This window comes from Ailuropoda melanoleuca, chromosome 10 (assembly GCF_002007445.2).
Source record: "Ailuropoda melanoleuca isolate Jingjing chromosome 10, ASM200744v2, whole genome shotgun sequence".
Lineage (NCBI taxonomy): Eukaryota > Metazoa > Chordata > Mammalia > Carnivora > Ursidae > Ailuropoda > Ailuropoda melanoleuca.
This window is the reverse complement of record NC_048227.1, coordinates 91,779,502-91,796,826: the sequence shown is the minus strand read 5'-3', so window position 1 is coordinate 91,796,826 and position 17,325 is coordinate 91,779,502. Positions and strand designations below refer to the sequence as shown.

General features: G+C 32.3%; 1 protein-coding gene across 5 annotated transcripts in view; it reads right to left on the bottom strand.

Annotated features, from left to right (window-relative positions):
- Positions 1-2,073: 2,073 nt before the first annotated feature.
- Positions 2,074-17,325, bottom strand: part of STXBP5 (syntaxin binding protein 5) — a 162,272-nt gene continuing 147,020 nt past the window's right edge. For all 5 annotated transcript variants that reach the window (XM_002927613.4, XM_011235233.3, XM_002927614.4 and 2 more), the window contains 3 exons: positions 15,544-15,655; positions 8,012-8,232; positions 2,074-6,257 (listed from right to left, as the gene is read on the bottom strand). In XM_002927613.4, the coding sequence (XP_002927659.1) occupies positions 6,216-6,257; positions 8,012-8,232; positions 15,544-15,655 (375 nt within the window). In that variant the 3' untranslated portion in view covers positions 2,074-6,215. The remainder of the gene's footprint in view (positions 6,258-8,011; positions 8,233-15,543; positions 15,656-17,325) is intronic.

Genomic DNA, 17,325 nt, shown 5'->3' with positions numbered 1-17,325 from the left:
AAATACAATGGAAACAATCAGTACTGTTTGGTCTTCTTTGAGTTATATTATTCTAAATCCATTAATGTGATGTTCATTCTTGGTACAAGTAGTTGGACACTACTATTAACTGGCAAAATGCCAGTTACGGAAATTCTCTACATCCTTGTTGCTCAAAGTACGTTCCACAGACCAGCAGCATCTGTACTGCCTGGGAGCTTGTTAGAGATGCAGTCAGACCCCACTTCAGATACCCCGAATCCAAATCTTTTAACAAGATACCCAGGGGATTCCATACACACTACAGGCCAAGAAGTGTTCATCTACAGTTAAGTGCCTACAGTAGGGGATCTCACCCCACCCAATGCAGGGGAGGTGACTTTTACCAAAAAGCCCACCTAGCTGAGAAAAGTATTGTCTTACTCGAATTGACTTTATCTTTGCAAATGTAGAAATCTATTTTATCTATTATTTGCTTAGGTTAAACTAATGGGATTAATTCCACAATTCAGAGAAAAAAATTAAAACAGATTTTCCAGAAAAAAGGGCTTGTTTAGTTTCAGGAGAGATTAGAGTATTTTATTTTGCCCAATCAGAGCCCTTCAGCATAAAGAGACATTCATATACATATATATGAACATTTTCCAGAAACATTATAATACATTTTTTTAAAATACCAGCTTAACGGTATTTATTTACAAAAATATTACCTAATTTTAAACCTTTTGCTGTGATGACATTTTGTGAAGTACAGGAATGCAAAATAACTACAAAGTTTAACACATTTTTAGTGTTTGCAATAGTGCTTTTGTTTTTGTTTAAAATGAAACAGTACACAGATATATTTTTTTTTTTACCGTATTTAAAATACATATTCCAGCAATTACCTTTGAAGATAGTTACTGGACAGAGCAAAATTAAAAAAAAAAAAAGTGCAGCAACTGAAAACTGCCTGCGGGTTTAGTAGACACAAGCTAGAGCTCCATACCAAGCATGCTTGCCCCTGAAGTGGACAATGTTAGAAAAACTTATCCTTGCTCTTTTTAGTATTGTTTTGGTGATGCATTTACAACGAACCAATAGTATAACTAGAAAGAAATGTTTTTCTGGTTCTAACTATCATGTAAGCAGAGGTCACACCTAAAGTATCACAGTACCATTTATTTACAAAAAAAAATTAAAAAAATTTAAAATATGATTTACTCTCTTTGCTTGCTTTCTACTGACATGTTGAGTCTGTTTTTAACTCTTCACGTTGTCTTGAGTTGAAGCAAAGTTCGAACAACACAAAACACTTAGCAAAAGTATATTTTAAAAAATGAAACTCCCAATCAAATAGGATTCCATGCCATTAGCCTATGTCCATTTTAAATGCCTGAGCCAAGCAACCTACAATAAATTAGTACTGACTTATTTACATCTCATACACTATAAAATTTTAAACTATAAGCCTCATTGCAAAATACCAGCAAAACTGACATTCATGATTTTTCTGATGTAAAGAGTGCAATATGCAATAAAAAGAGCAATTACATGTAGCCCTGGACTACTGTACTCAATCTGTAAATGAATTGTGCCTAGTAATTTAAAACTGTACTATAACTGAAAAAAAAAAGCCATGTTATAACCCTGGTAACTGGGAAGTTATTAAAACCATTTAATTCAGCTGAGAAAGGTAAAGTTTTCCCTTTAATTTTTGTTCTTTTGTTACAACTATCTTCTGTCCACAGAACTTTTAAAACTTCTGTGGCAGTAATAAGATCATTAATATTCACAGGAAAAATAATCCCCATAGCACTTTACAAGCAATTGATCAGTGATGAAAAGTGTGATTAACAAAAGCTGTAAACAGTATCCTCACATTCATTTTCAAATGAAAAAAAAATCATTTGTGGGCATAAATTTCAATCCAAGAGAACAAACACTCTAAAAAAGAAAAGAAAAAAAAAGGAGGACACTTAAGATAGAGAAGCGCTCTTTTTCAAAGTAAATACAGATTAAAAAGTCTAGGAATAGTGATCAAGTATCAAACTGATAAGGAACAAATTCTATAAACTACAAAATAAAAACCTTCATTGACAAAAATACATAAACTCTGTTTTCATTTTTGGAAATTTATTTTTAAAAAAGGTAGAAGAAAATACCTGGAAAACTATTTTAAATATATATATATTTAAAACAATAGTTAAGGTAGGCATCCGACAGCAAGCTGCAGCTAGTGAGAAAGATCTTGCAATTATTGTTGTGGGCATTTTCCCCAAAATAAAATTAATATTTGAAAATGCTCAATAGAGGGTTTTTTAAACCAAAATAATGATTATCTTTCCTGTCAATGCGTGAAGACTTTTGAATAATGTATGATTCTCTAAAATTAATTGTATCTCGATATGAGATACCAATATTTCTTATTATAAGCGTAAAACATAACTTTTTGTATGGATAATATACATACTTTTTAAGTACTTTGACTTAAACTTAACAAGTTCACCATTTTTAAAATTAAAGAGTACATTTATAAAAATTTCATCTTAAAATTAAAAGTATATTCTCTAGCAGTATGTATAAATATAACATGTTACTGTATGATCTTAAAACAAATCTGAAAGTGTTGCAATAATTTAAGACCTAGAACACTGAAACATACAGTAAATGATTTTACTATTTTTCTCCTTGAAAACTATATAAAGCCCTATTAAAGGTTTTAAGACTATGACCAGTTTAATTGTTTAAGGTGCAGCTAGCAGCATATTCATGATTTTGGTATGTTTTATACATATGTATCACTTAATTTTAACTGAGAAATGTGGATTAAATGATAATAAAAAGTTTTCGTTACCTAAAAAAGTGCAGAAAAAATTCAAGTTTAAAGTTCAGTGCTCTTTATTTTGCAAAAACAAATAAACAAAATCCCCAAAGTTAAAATGTAAAATAAATCTTTGCCACAAAATATCTACCTTTGGATATAGCTTTTCTAATGTCATTGAGAAAATGCCTTCAGCAAAACATATATGGAATCTGGAACTCAGGGTAAAACTTTGCAGTCTGTGGGGGTCCCCCCTGTCTTCCCTTTCCTCAGCAGTCTCCCCACCACCCCTTGTAACCTAAAAAATGTGTAACACTTTCAGACTTGTTTAAAACACTCACATATCTACACAAAAGAACTTCAGAGAAACCTACAATTAAGAAGGTCTAAGCAAAAGAAATTCTTTACTATATAAAGTACTGTACTTAAATTGTAATATACTACACATAACACAGACAAGTAGCAGCATTTTTTTTTTCACATCCATAAAGAAAAGCAAATTAAGAAGTCAATCATAGCTCAGTGATATCTACAACCATTTTTGGAAACACTTTGTACAATTTAAATGCAAACCCAGGGGATTAAGATGATGCCAACCTTCAACTGGATGTAATATACAGAATTTGTCAGAGTATTAAGATTTCAAATAACTTTCTAAGCAAATACATATGAATTTTAGTTTGAAGAGTGAAATGAATATGTGGTACATATGGGGAAACAACTTCCTATTGACAAGCTGCTAATTAATGAATACTTCAATGATTTTAGAGCCAAGGACAAATGCAACAAAGAATAATGTTCTCAAATGAGGATATGGAGGAAGCACACACAAATTTTTCATTTTTCTAATATTTTCTATTTTTGACTTTTTTTTTTTTTTTTTGGTTTGTTTTCCTGAAATCCTGGCTTGCTGGTGACTGTTACTTTTTGCACTTAAAAAGAAAAAAATAGAGATGTTATCTCTCAAATTACAATAAATTCCCTGGGTTAGTTATTACTGCAGACTGTCTCTTATCTACAGACTGAATCAAGTAGAACTCGGAGAAGCTATTTCCTATTCTCAAAAATACTTCAAGCTTTCTGGTTCTAAGTGAGTTTCTAGGTTTGCTGTGCATAATGTAGATCAATTTAAAAACAAAATAAAATAACTCAAAATATTGATTTAACATTTTCTTATAAAATCCATCTCAGATAAATGTATCTACTTCTCTATTTGAAAATAATTACAAGATTAGTTCATTCTATATACAACAGGACAAATGACCATAGAAATAAAGTTGATGTACAATTAACACAAAGTAACAGCAAATTAAATAATTGGAGCTAATATGCCCTTCCACATAATGGGGAATCCACCAGTATATTATTTTAGTTAATGCTTCTCAACTTCAAATCCGTAACTGTTGATTTTATTGATGACATTCTCAAAACTGTACCTTAAAAAAGGGCCTAATACTTCCTGTGACAGATCATGGAACAACGGGTTAATTAGACAACAGAGGATACAAATTAAGCCATCTGTAAACTGCTGACTGTTCATCATATAGCTGACATTAACTAAACAGAAACATGCTATCTATAGGTATTTTTTACAAATTCAAAACCTTTTGAAAATGATTACTTTTAAAATATTCATTTTGGCTCGATCAATTATCTCTATCACATATATTTCGTCCCTCCCTAATGATAGTCAAAGTAAATTTTAATGTAAACTTTTGTATCCCATACTGCACATTATAAAATGTAAACATAAAAGCTTTATTAATGAAAAGAACAAAGAGGAAAAGATGCATAACAGACTGTGTGAAATTAAGGTGTTGTATATTTACCTTTAATGATCATATGGAATAGAAAAAACAACCATCAAGTTTGCTATCAATATGTGCTCTGATTATCTCTAAATGAAAAAAGAAAACTGTTTTAAACAATTTTTTATAGAAGAAAATATTTAAATTTCATTAATAGTTAGTGTAATGCTTCTATTTTACTCTTCCTTTGTTGCTTTAAGAACCACCAATAATCATCTCAGATGAGCCTGTATTTCGAGATCACTTACTTCCAGGTCTACTAAGTCATCTCTTTCCTGTCTGCAATGCTATTCTAGGAACCGATCATTTATTGTCCACTGATGGTCTCGTTTGCATTATACTCCAAAACAGAAATAATTTAGTTACCAAAAATGCACATATTTTCCTTTCCTTTTGGCTTTTTAAAACCTTGAAAGGACATGTACAGATTTATAGTATATTTCTACAGAAAATATTTTGTAGGTCATCAGACTAGACTCTTATATAGATAATTATTGACAACAGATGCTTGTAATTTTCCATGCGACAGCATGTGCACTAAGATTTAATTGGCTCATCACCTGAGTGTACTGGAACTGTTAGCAAATAAAGGGCATTTTAAAAAGGGAGCTGAGCATTTTACTGAAATAATGAAACATTTTTTTTTAGCAATTTTAATTAAATAATGCAAAGGTACATTTGGTTAAACATTTTATAAAAATTCAAGCAAAATTAAAAACTTAGCCAATTTCAACATTTCTACAAATTTAACCATTAACTATTTTGGTCAAATCCACCTTTAGCTGAATTAATGAGAACAAGGACAAGGGACATTGAAGTATTCTCCTCACCACAATGGAGGTTTTTCTCACTTTCCACACTGTATAGCCACTACATGGAAACTCCCAGAATGATGAGCAGTTCAGTCATGCTCTACACTTTTCTTTTCAATGAAAAGTGATGTATCGCCTTGTTTTGCTTTTGACAAAATATGGACTAAACACAAGTATACAATAACAAGAATCCAAGAGTAGCCCATACACAAGTCAACTATGTGTATGTTTTTATTATTTAAAGCCCACCATTCAGCTTATCTGTCTAAAGAGATGGTAACAAACAGTTTGTTTCTTTTTCACTAATGATACTGATGACCGTTCAGTTTAAGGGAGGGAAAGTCCAAGACAGCTGTTTATAAGTCAGTCAATGACACAAACGTAACTATTTCAGCTTCAGGACTTCTGACTTATTGCCTCTCCCTCAAAGAGGTCAAACACTGATGGCAGATACAACAGCACAGAATCTTTTGGCATATGAGAGTTTAATACAGGAATGATCCAGGAATTGTCCCCGCCAGGTCTCCTCAACATCCCCCTTTGTTTCTTCATCTGTAACACATGACCTGCTTAGTTCCCAAACTGCCAACTCATAGCCGCACACACTACCTATTCCACTTTGAGTGTGTGCCACACTCCTCAGTTCAAGCCACATGACTGAGGTAAAGCAGTGCATGATTGTGCTAGGAAAGAACGCTATCCAGTGTCGAACATCCTTTTAATGTTAACTTTCCTAAAGTGAAATCGATAAAATAAAAAAGGAAAATTCTTTTTCCTTCCAGCTGAAGTTGGACTGAGTTGGATTTCGGGTTGTCAGAACTGGTACCACTTCTTATCTTTGTATTTCAACATCATCTAAAGGGGAGAAAACACAAAAATGTTTTAAAAATGCTGGAACAACAGTATTTATTTATAATTGATTTCTATATTTTTCCAAAACATTGTATCACCCTGAAACATTCTACAGTGTTACTATATTGCTTACTTCTGATCAATTTATATTGAAAGCAGTAAGTAAGAACTGTTCCATTTAGAGAAAAGACCATAACTATTAAGAACTATAGCCTAGAAGTTTCTCTTATTTTTTTAGAAATGTGACATAATTAAATTTTGGCTCAGTATATTCTTTGGTGACCTAAACTAATACCTTACAAATAAGGTAATTTTCAGTTCTCTGATTTGAACTAAAAATAATGGTTAAAGAACCTGTTGAATGAAAGATTGAAAACAGTACTCTTGCTGCCATCCAAAACTTACTGAGCACTTACTCGGAGATGGGCACCATATGGCACAGCTTCCCTACATGAATTCATTTGGTCCTCACAGCTCTATGGGTTAGAGATTATTATTCTCATCTTATAAATGAAGAAAATAAGGCTTATATGGGTTACCCAAGGTAACACAATGGTGAAACTGGGATGTGAGCCCACATTGTCTGATTTAAGAACCCGTGAGCTTAACCACCTCAATACATCATCTTCACAGACTCTCAAATGTGGCTCACAAACATTGTTTGGTAGAAGGGAAAAGCTATCAGTTTAACTCTGAGCTCTTTGCTAAATACTTAGAGTGTGACTATATTTTGAAATTGGCTGAAGTGTTAGATGCATTAGAGATCACAGTCAGATGCAGGGTTATGCCAACAAAATTCTTGACCAAGGTCACTAGCCTCTATCTGAGGTGTGTATTAGCCTAGTACAAGGACTCACAAGGGATCTCCAAATCTCTCTGAAGCCCTGGACAAATCTCTCCCAGGTCAAGTGACCTCTTTCATGCATTCCAGTGGCAGTATTTCTGAGCAAGGAAAAGATGACTTTTGATTGAAAAATCTGAAGAGCTATGACTGATAGACTGGGTACTCAAATATAAAAATAACCTGAATATGTTTTCTTCAGATAACAAACTAAAAATATCCTCAGGGGCTAGGCTAGGAACTAAGTGTGTGAAGTATCCCAGTGTAAAGCATCATGGAGTGGCAGACCTACGTGTCAAAATGAAGACGTATATTCTACCTAAGGGCCTTTAAGGTCAGTTTTTTAAAGTGTTACTATTCTGGCCAACAAAGCATACTTGTAAGGCCAGCTAGGGATCCCTTTTTTACAGCATCCATTTCTAAGATCCACCATGACTTCCGAATTCATCACGATGAATTTGTTGCAAAAATGCATCTCATTCATCCTCTGTGCAAATTTGTCTACAGACAGATTTAGTATTGTCTATTTGAATAAAAATGTCTGCCAATTTTAGTTATTTAGATCAACCTAAAGAATCAAGAGAGGCAAATTATTTCCTTTTTTACAAGTTAGTAGTAAAATCTGAGGCCTCTGCATTCCCTAAAAACAGCTGAAAAATCATTGGCTTTGTTTACAAAAAGCCTGAAGGTGAGCGGGTTCCTTCATAATTTGTAAACTTTGGTGAGAGACCAAAGGCTACTGAAACATAGTCTTGTAATGGCTCCCTCTGGTGGCAAAAATCAGAAATTTGCAATTGTACAGAGGATAAATGAAAGTTCTTGTGTAGAAATACAATAGCTACTAAAAAAAATCCAACAATTTTCATACTTGCTTTACCTAGGTTATTTTGTTTAAACATTTGTTTGATAGACATACCTCATGAGCATGTTTAGAAAACGAATCTGCACTGGACAACATAGCTGCAGTTCTTTCTTCCAGATCACCGAGTTTCTGCCCTCTTTCATCTAGTGCCAACCTGGCTCGTGCTAATTCACCAACAACTCCAGATGCTGCTCCTTTCACACCTTCAATGCCTCCAGGGCCAGGGATATGCTGTGCAAGACTCCTTGAGGCCTTTCCTGAGGATGATTCTCCAACTGAATGGATTTGATAAGTGAAAGAGTAACTCAAATGAAAATTTTAATATAAAACACAATTTTTAGGTGGAGTAACAACGTAATTGAAATATTTATATATTTCACTTCATAATTTTATATCATTTTAATAATTTTTAGTTTTTTACACATGCAAAAACAATGTATATTAATTTTCTACTCTGTATTAGTTTATGTAACAAAATTTGTGTAAAAAGGGACTAGTAATTATTTGTTGCAATGAATAATGGGCATACTGATACCAGTTTACATAACAGAAAAAATAACTATTAGGTCTTCAAAAAACTAAAGATGATTTAGTTTATTTATTTCATGCTTTCTCAAACTTTAAATACTATGCTTAAGCTTAGAAGAAAAATGAATTTATTCATTATTCTATTTCAGTCTCCATAAGTCTAGGATATGCTACATCCCTGTCTTTCCATTTATGTTGTCACTTACAAATAGACCTTTCCTTCAAAAGATCTCAGGAATTTACTGCTTCCTTTCCCTACATAATCCAGACCTTGATTACCTAATATCTAGATTACTGCAAAGGTCTTAAATTCTATTAAAGAATGAGGTCAGATCTTCCCTCTTCCCTCAGCATACATTTCTTTCATGAGAAATATAATTCACATACCATAAATTTACCCCTGAACACTTTAGTAACTTTTAGTTTATTCAGAAGGTTGTGCAACAATGATCACTAATTCCTAAGCATTTTCTTCAAAACAAAAACAAAAATGCCACACTAATTATTAGCAGTCACCTCCCAATTACCCCCCTTCTCAGTCCTTGTCAATCAATAATCTACTCTGTCTTTATAAATTGTCATATTCTGAACATTTCATATAAATGGATTCACACAATATGTGGCCTTTGCATATGGCTTCTTTCACTTAAAATAATGTTGCCAAGGTTCAACCATGTTGTAGCATGTATCAGCACTTAATTCTTCCTGTTGACTAAATAATATTCCATTGTATGGAGATATGACACTTTGTTTATCAGTTCATCAGCTGATGGACGTTTGAGTTGTTTCTACTTTCTGGCTATTATGGACAATGCTGCTGTGAACATTTGTATAAGTTTTTGTGTATGTGTTTTCAATTCTCTTGGGTATATACCTGGGAGTGGAACTGTTGGGTCACATGATAACTTTATGTTTAACCTTTTGAGGAACTGCCAGTTTTCCAAAGAGGTTATGCCATTTTTACATTTCCGCCAGCAATGTATGAGTTTCAATTTCTCCACAGTCTTGCAAACATCTTTTTGAATACAGCCATCCTAGTGTGAAGTGATACTTGATCTTGCTTCCCTAATGAGAAATGATGTTGTATATCTTTTCGTGTGTTTATTGGCTGTTTGTATATTTTGTCTGGAGAAATGTCTATTCAAACCCTTTGCCCATTTAAAAACTGGGCTATTTGTCTTCTTATTGTTAAGTTTTAAGATTCTTCACTTTTATCAGATTTCAGATATATCCAATATATGATTGATAATATTTTATCACAATCTGGTTTTTCACTTTGACAGTGTTCTTTTTTAATTTTAATGAAATCCAATTTATCTACTTTTTCCTTTGGTTGCTTGTGATTTAGGTGTCATACCTAAGAAACCACTGCCTAATCTAGGGTCACAGAGATTTTTATCTATGTTTTCTTCTATGACTTTTATAGTTTTAGCTCTTACATTAAGGTCTTTGATCCATTCTGAGTTAATTTTTGTGAATGGTGGGAGGGCAGGATACAACTTCATTCTTTTGCATGTGAATATCCAGTTGTCCCTACACCATCTGTTGAAAAGACCATTCTTTTACCTTTGGGTTTTCTTGGCATCCTTGTAGAAAATCAATTAACCATACATGTACGGACTTATTCCTGGATCCTCAACTCTATTCCATTGGTCTGTGCATCTCTCTTTATGCCAGTACTGCACTATCTTGATAATTACAGTTTTGTAGTAACTTCAGAAATTGAAAGATGTGAGTTCTCCATCACTTTCTTCTTTAAAAAAATTTCTGTGTATGTGTGGCTGTTTGGATCTTTTCCATTTCCATATACACGTTAGGAGCAGTTTGTTTCTTTCTTCAAAAAAATAGCTGGGATTTTGATAAGGATTGTGTTGAATGCATAGATCAACTTGGGGAGCATGGCCTTCTTCCCAATATTAAGTCGTCTCATCCATGAACATAGGATGTAAATCCATTTATCTATGAATTAATGTCTTTAAATGATGTTTTGAAGTTTTTAGTGCATTTTACACTTCTTTTGTTAAATTATTCCTAAGTATTTTATCTTTTTGATGCTATTATAAATGGAATTGCTTTCTTAATATATGATTTGTTCATTGCTAGTTGCATAGAAGAAATGAAATTATTTATACTGATCTTGTATCCTGAAATCTTGCTGAACTTGTTAGCTGTAGTTTGTGTGTGTGTGTGTGTGTGTGTGTGTGTGTGGCTTCAAGAGTCTTTATTTGCAAGATTATGTCGTCTGCAAATACAGACTTCTACTTCTTCCACTCCAATCTGCATGACCTTTAGTTCCTTTTCTTGACTAACTGTCCTAGTTAAAACTTTTAATATAAGGCTAAAGAGAAGAGGTAAGACCCTTTGCGTTTTCCTCTAAAGGTTAGTATCAGTTATAAAATTTTGGGGGAAGGTGATTTTGATAAGGACTTCATTAAGTGTACATCTGCATATGCACAAATCAGTTTTGGGAGAATTGATGCCTTTAACTGAATCTTCTGCATGAACATGGTATATTTCTTTTATTTGGGTCTTTAACTTCTGTCAACAAAATTATAGAATTATCTGTTTTCCCCATAGAGTCCTAAACATCTTCTGTTAAGATTTATTTCTAAGTATTTGACTTCTTTTGTTTTTTTTTGTTAGGATTGTGGTAGACAGAATAATGCCCCCATTCCTCTAAAAGATGACCTTACTCTAATTCTTGGAACCTATGATTATTTTACCTTACACAGGAAAAGGAACAGCTGTAGATGTGATTAAGTTAAGGAGCTGGAGATAGATTACCCAGGTGAACCCAATATAATCACAAGCAAAGAGCTCTTTCCAGCTATAGGCAGAGAGAGAGAGATATGGCTTCAGAAAAACAGATTCAACTAAGTTGCTGGTTTTGATGCTTTAACTAGGGCAATCACATTCTCTTATTTTTTTCATCCCTGATAGTGTTTACTTGTGCCTTCCTTTTTTTTTTTTTTTTGCTCAGATTTACCAGAGATTTATCAATTTTATTAGATTTTTAGAGAATTAACTTTTGGCTTTGTTGATTTTTTTCTTCTATTTTGTATTTGTTTACTAAGTCATTACTATCTTATTATCTTCTATTTTCTTTGGTTTATTTTGCTGTGTTTTCTACCTTTTTGAAATGCCTGCTCAGTTCACTCATTTTCCTGTTTTGTTTTTTTTTTCTAATAATATTGTATATATATTTAAGGCTATAAATACCGCTGTTACTTTATTTATTTATTTATTTATTTATTTATTTATTTTTATGTTATGTTAGTCACCATACAATACTTCATTAGTTTTTGATGTAGTGTTCCATGATTCATTGTTTGCGTGTAAAATAATTGTCTTTCTCTTCTTGATTTATTTCACTTAGCATAATCCCCTATTACTTTAGATACATACCAATGATTATGAATTCTTTGACACATGGGTTATTCAAAAGTTTATTTCTTAATTTTGGAACATGGGGATTTAAAATTAGCTTTGTTATTAATTACAAGCATAACTGCATTGTGATTAGATCACAAACACTTAATTGATTTTAATCCTTTGAAATTTCATTTTTTAAAGATCATTTAACATATGGTCAACTTAAACCCCAACTTTTTAAAATGCAAGTTTCAAACATATAGGAAAGTAAAAGAACTGTATCATAAACATCCATACACTCGTGATCTAATTTTGGTAATAACATTTTTTTGCTATGTGTCAGTGTCTACATGTAAAATATTTAAATATTCAAAATTCATTATAGACATGACATTTTACTCCAAAATAATTCAGTATACATCTCTAATTTCCCTAAAAATATATTTTATGAACATCCTGTGGGTGTTTGAAAAGAATGTGTTCTGCAATGTTATATATCTGTTCATTAGGTTTAAGTTCATTAATTGTGCTGTTTATGTCTTCTATATCCTTTACTATAAGACTTATTGTTGTCTGCTTTTATATCTTAATCAATGGGCATATCAGCAGTTCCCCTGCTATGATTGGGAAATGGTCTCTTCTAGTGGTTATGTCAATATTTGTTTTTTTATATATTTTGAAGTGAAAATACAAGGTGGATTCAATAATGCCTTAATGTTTACATTTTGATATTAATATAGCTAAACCAGCTGATTCTTCATTTGTGTTCATGTTTTTCTATCTTTTAAAATGTTAATATTTCTGTTTTAAATATGTCTTCTATAAACAATGTACATTTCTTTCTTCTTAAATTCAGTTGCATAATCTTTGCCTTTTAAATGGGACATAGTTACTATGGTTATTTATATGTAAGTCTACAGTCCTTTATGTGCTATTTATCTCACCTGTTTTGTATTCATTCTCTCTTCCTTTCTTGCATTATTTTGGAAGGATTGTAATTTTCCTGCTATTCACCTGGAAGTTATGTATTAGATTGTAGAGGTCACCTCAGAAATTTTAACATGCATCCTTAACTTATTAATGATACTAGATATTTTTAAAAAGTCTCCCAAAAAATGCATGATCTCAGATCACCTTAAATCCATTACCCTTTGTGACTCCCTTGATTTTATGTGACTTTTTGGGGGGCCACACTATTTATTCATATGTGTATATGTGTATACACGTACTATACAACTTTGCTTTACAGTCTATAAAGATGGTATTTATGCATGCACTTGCTACTTTCTTTCTAAAACACTGTTTCCTACATCTCTGACATTCCATGGAGGATTATTTTCCCTCTATGTGAAATACATCCTTTAGAGTTCCTTTTAGTGTGGTGGCAAGTCTTATTCATTTGTTCATTTGTCTAAATATGTCTCATTCCTAAAGAATATTTTCTATCTTTGGCTGTTGAGCAGTCTATATAGCTTGTTAAAAAAATACCTCACTTTCCTCTAGTCACCTTGAAGATTTTTCTCTTTGTCTTTGATATACTCTATTTTCATGTAACATATCCAGCTGTGAATTTTTCTTTAAGATTTATTTTAGAGGGAGAGAAGGACAGTGAGTTGGAGGGGGAAGAGAGAGAGGGAGAGAGAGAGAATCTCAAGCAGACTCCTCACTGAGCCTGAAGCGGGACTCAATTCCACAACTCTGAGATCATGACCTGAGCCAAAACCAAAAGTCAGACGCTTAACTGAGTAAGCCATCCAGACACCCATCTCACTGTGAATTTAAAAAAAAAAAAAAAAAAAACTGGAATTCATTAGGCTTCTTGTATGTGTGAATTGGTATCAATTCTGAAAAATTTCCAGCCATATATGTTTATATATTGATTCTTCTTTACATGCTTTCCTATTGCTTTCTTGAAAAGTCTAACATATGTTAGATTTTCTCACTGCAACTTTTATTTCTTTTATCTTCTTTGTATTTTACATCTTTTTTCTTTTGTTTGTTTCTCTGTACTATGTACTACATTCTAGATGGTCTATTTGTCTTCAAACTATATAATTTTCTCTTTAGTTGTGTCTAATTTGTGGTTAAATTTATCCACTCAGTTTTTATTTTTGTTTTTTGAATCTTTCAATTCCAGAACTTCATTTTAGTTTTTTACACGTTTGTTGTACCGATTTTTATAGGTTTCAGTTATCTGACAAAATGTTCAGGCATGGTGAATGTGAACTTATAATATACATAACTATTTTACTGTTTATTTCTGATAATTCTAATATTTGAAGTACCTGTGATTCTTCTGCCTTTTCTATTTCATCGTTCATGGTGTTGATTACTAGTTTTCCTGGTTAACTTGGACAACATATTTGAAAAATTATTTCTACAAATACTTTAAGGACTTGGAATATGTTATCTTCCTTTAGAGGATATTTTCATTTGCTTCTGCCAAGTGCTAGGGACTTGGACAGTCTGTAAAAAATACTTAATTAAGGCTGAAAGTTTTCTGGGACATTCAGATAATTTAAAGCTGAGCTCAGTCTGTGTGTATGAGGGCTGATTTATTTCCAGTTCACCTCTACTCATAAGCTGTAGACTTTGGGGTCCTTGCAAAGAGGAGAAGTCGTATAACAAGATCCCTACCCTTGCCCATTCAAGGAGCCCACCTTGCTAGTATGAACACAGTTTAGTATCTCATCCTTCTGCTTCAGATTAGCAAAGTACTCCAGGGTAAAAGTGGACTCAGTTTGCCAGACTCTGCACTCTGGGTTCCCATCTTTCCCCATGTCCTTACTATACTGTTAGCTCTTTGATGTTTTTAAGAATTAAAAAAAAATATACATTTTTTGAATTTTGTGTAACTTTATCAATTATCCTTGGTGAGAATGTTATTCCAAAATATCAGTTCCCCATAACTTAAACAACAGTCTTCATTTTTAAAAATGAATGAAAACTGACTGCTTTTCAGTACCAAAATGATTGACCAATAATCTGGGTAAGTTTTGAAAATTAAATTGCACTGCACTGCTACCTACTGGTATTTAATCTTACAGTTTTTCTAATTAGTCAAACAAACACAAAAGGAAAATTTAGCAAAACAGAACATTCTGTTGGAGAAAGAGAATAAAACAGAAAAAGAAGAAAAGGAAAAAAAATTAAGGACAGGTAACAGCTCTTTTTGAAAGAAAGGTCAATCATTGACTCATTAGCTCATTCAAGGACCAATTTCTACTCTGTGCCAATTATGTGGAAGGTAGTAAATAAAACAGATTTTCCTATCTTAAATAACCTTCTGGTGCAATGACAGTAGCTCTGGAGGTTTTGTAAAATAAACGTTTAGGTTAAAAACTTTTTCAAAGTTAAGATCATCAATTATGGTAAATTATAGAATTGAAATAAAAATAAGGATCACATTTAATGAAAATAAAATACTTTCCAAACTATTCATTTAAAGTTGTGAATACTCCTTTTTAATCACCTGAAGCTATTCTGATCTTGGTTCCCTGAGTAAAATACTCCCCCAATTTGGGTTAGAATGACACAAAAAACCTTTTATGTATTTTTGCTCAAAACATGGGACATATTAATTGTGACAAAGAGGAAAAAGGTGAACAGAATTTATAAGAAGAATTTAATGGCTTGAATGTTTCAGTTTTATAGATACAATATCCAAATTAAATAAATCAACTTACACAGTTCTTCTCTATCAAGAGATTGTGCACCACCTCCAAATAAGCCTTTAAAGAATCCCCTGTTTGGTGCTTCAGGTGCTTCTAGAGGAGTGAAGAGTTCACCCAACATCTCCTTTAAAATCAAAACAAACTGTAATTGGTAAAGTTACGGGGAAACTAAACTATAATTCACAAAACCATCACTGTAAACTCTAACTTAAGCTTATAACATTACCTGTTGAGATTCACAAACAATTAATGAGCATATTTCAAGTGACTGGATCCAATACTTACTTAGTCAAACAGTTAAGACTAAATTAACTAAGACTAACTTGCTGCTTGCTACTTTGGCTGATTATTTTCCTTACATTTCAAGCAAAGACGATAGATAATCTCACTTAACTGTAAGAAGATTCCAATTATGACAAAATTTTCCCATAATTCTTAATATCAAAAATTGATAACTAGATTAGTAATTAAGTCTTCTTACATTAGAAAGAAAAAAAGCTACTAGTAAGCTGAAAAGTTTAGTGTAATGATGACGATACACAGTCTTGGAATTATCACTTTCAGTTGAGTCAGAAAATTAGTAATTTAGAAAGACACATCAACTTCTTTTTTTCATAAACATAGCCTAGGAAGAGAATTATGCCAACATACACCTGGAATTCCAGCAACATGGCAGGGAGATGGGAGGCTTCTTTCTGTATTGTCTGAAATTACTGTCACTATTCTTCAGAGAATGTCACTATTTCTTCACAGAAGTTGTAAAACTAACTCAGGAGACAAGAAAGGTTGCTGGCATGTTACTGACTTTGTAAATAATACATAGAGAGGGAAGAGGAATTTCTCTAAGAGAGGAATGGCAGCAACATTATTTATAAGGCAGCTCTGGGAAGCTTTAGAATCAAAATAAAAGTATAGTGAGGCTTTGGAATTGCATTTCTGCCCACTTAAGAGCAGTAGCTATGATACAAAAGACAAGTACATTATTGGTTCCAGGTAGGAGCTCTGCTGTATCTGGTTTTACATGATTATAGTTGAAGATGAAGCATGTATTTTTTAGTTTCCTTAGGGCTGGGCTAAGAAAGTTAATAAAGGATGTCCAAAGATTTTACTTTTAAGTATATTCATATTAATGTTGTTTTTCCAACCAGATTACAAATGGGAATAGAAAATTTTTAACACAATATAAACAGGAGTTTCATTTATAATGTTGAAGTGGACTGAAGCCTATACATTTTATTTTCTTTCCTTTGAAATTCTACAAAGTGGAATAAAACTGGAATGAAAAACTTCCTGAAGTCAATAAATCACACTTGCTAAAACTGACTAAAGAATATACCAATAACTATTATTTAATTCAAATTTACATTACACTATATAACAAAGCTGATTTTAGGCATATTTCCAATTATTTTTATATTATACTACAAAAGACTGCAATTTAAACTATACGTATTAAATTGACACAACAAAAATGGCAAACAGCTACCATTCAAGTGTCTTTTATGCTAAATCAAAAGAGTAACATGACATATAACAAGTAACAGTATAAAGATATGCATTTTAAAACTTATCTTAGAATTACAACTCTTAATTTATTTGGTGTTTAATGAGCTTACAATTTTACAAATGCAAAATAAGAAATATAAAAAAAAACAGATTACATTTATAAACAGAGTCATTTATAGTGTAGGAATGACTAGAATGAGTATGAACTTTGGAACCACGTGGACTTGGGTTCGATTCTCATCTTTGCCTTTTACTCACAGAGGCATTTTAAGCAAATTAGTTTCTCAG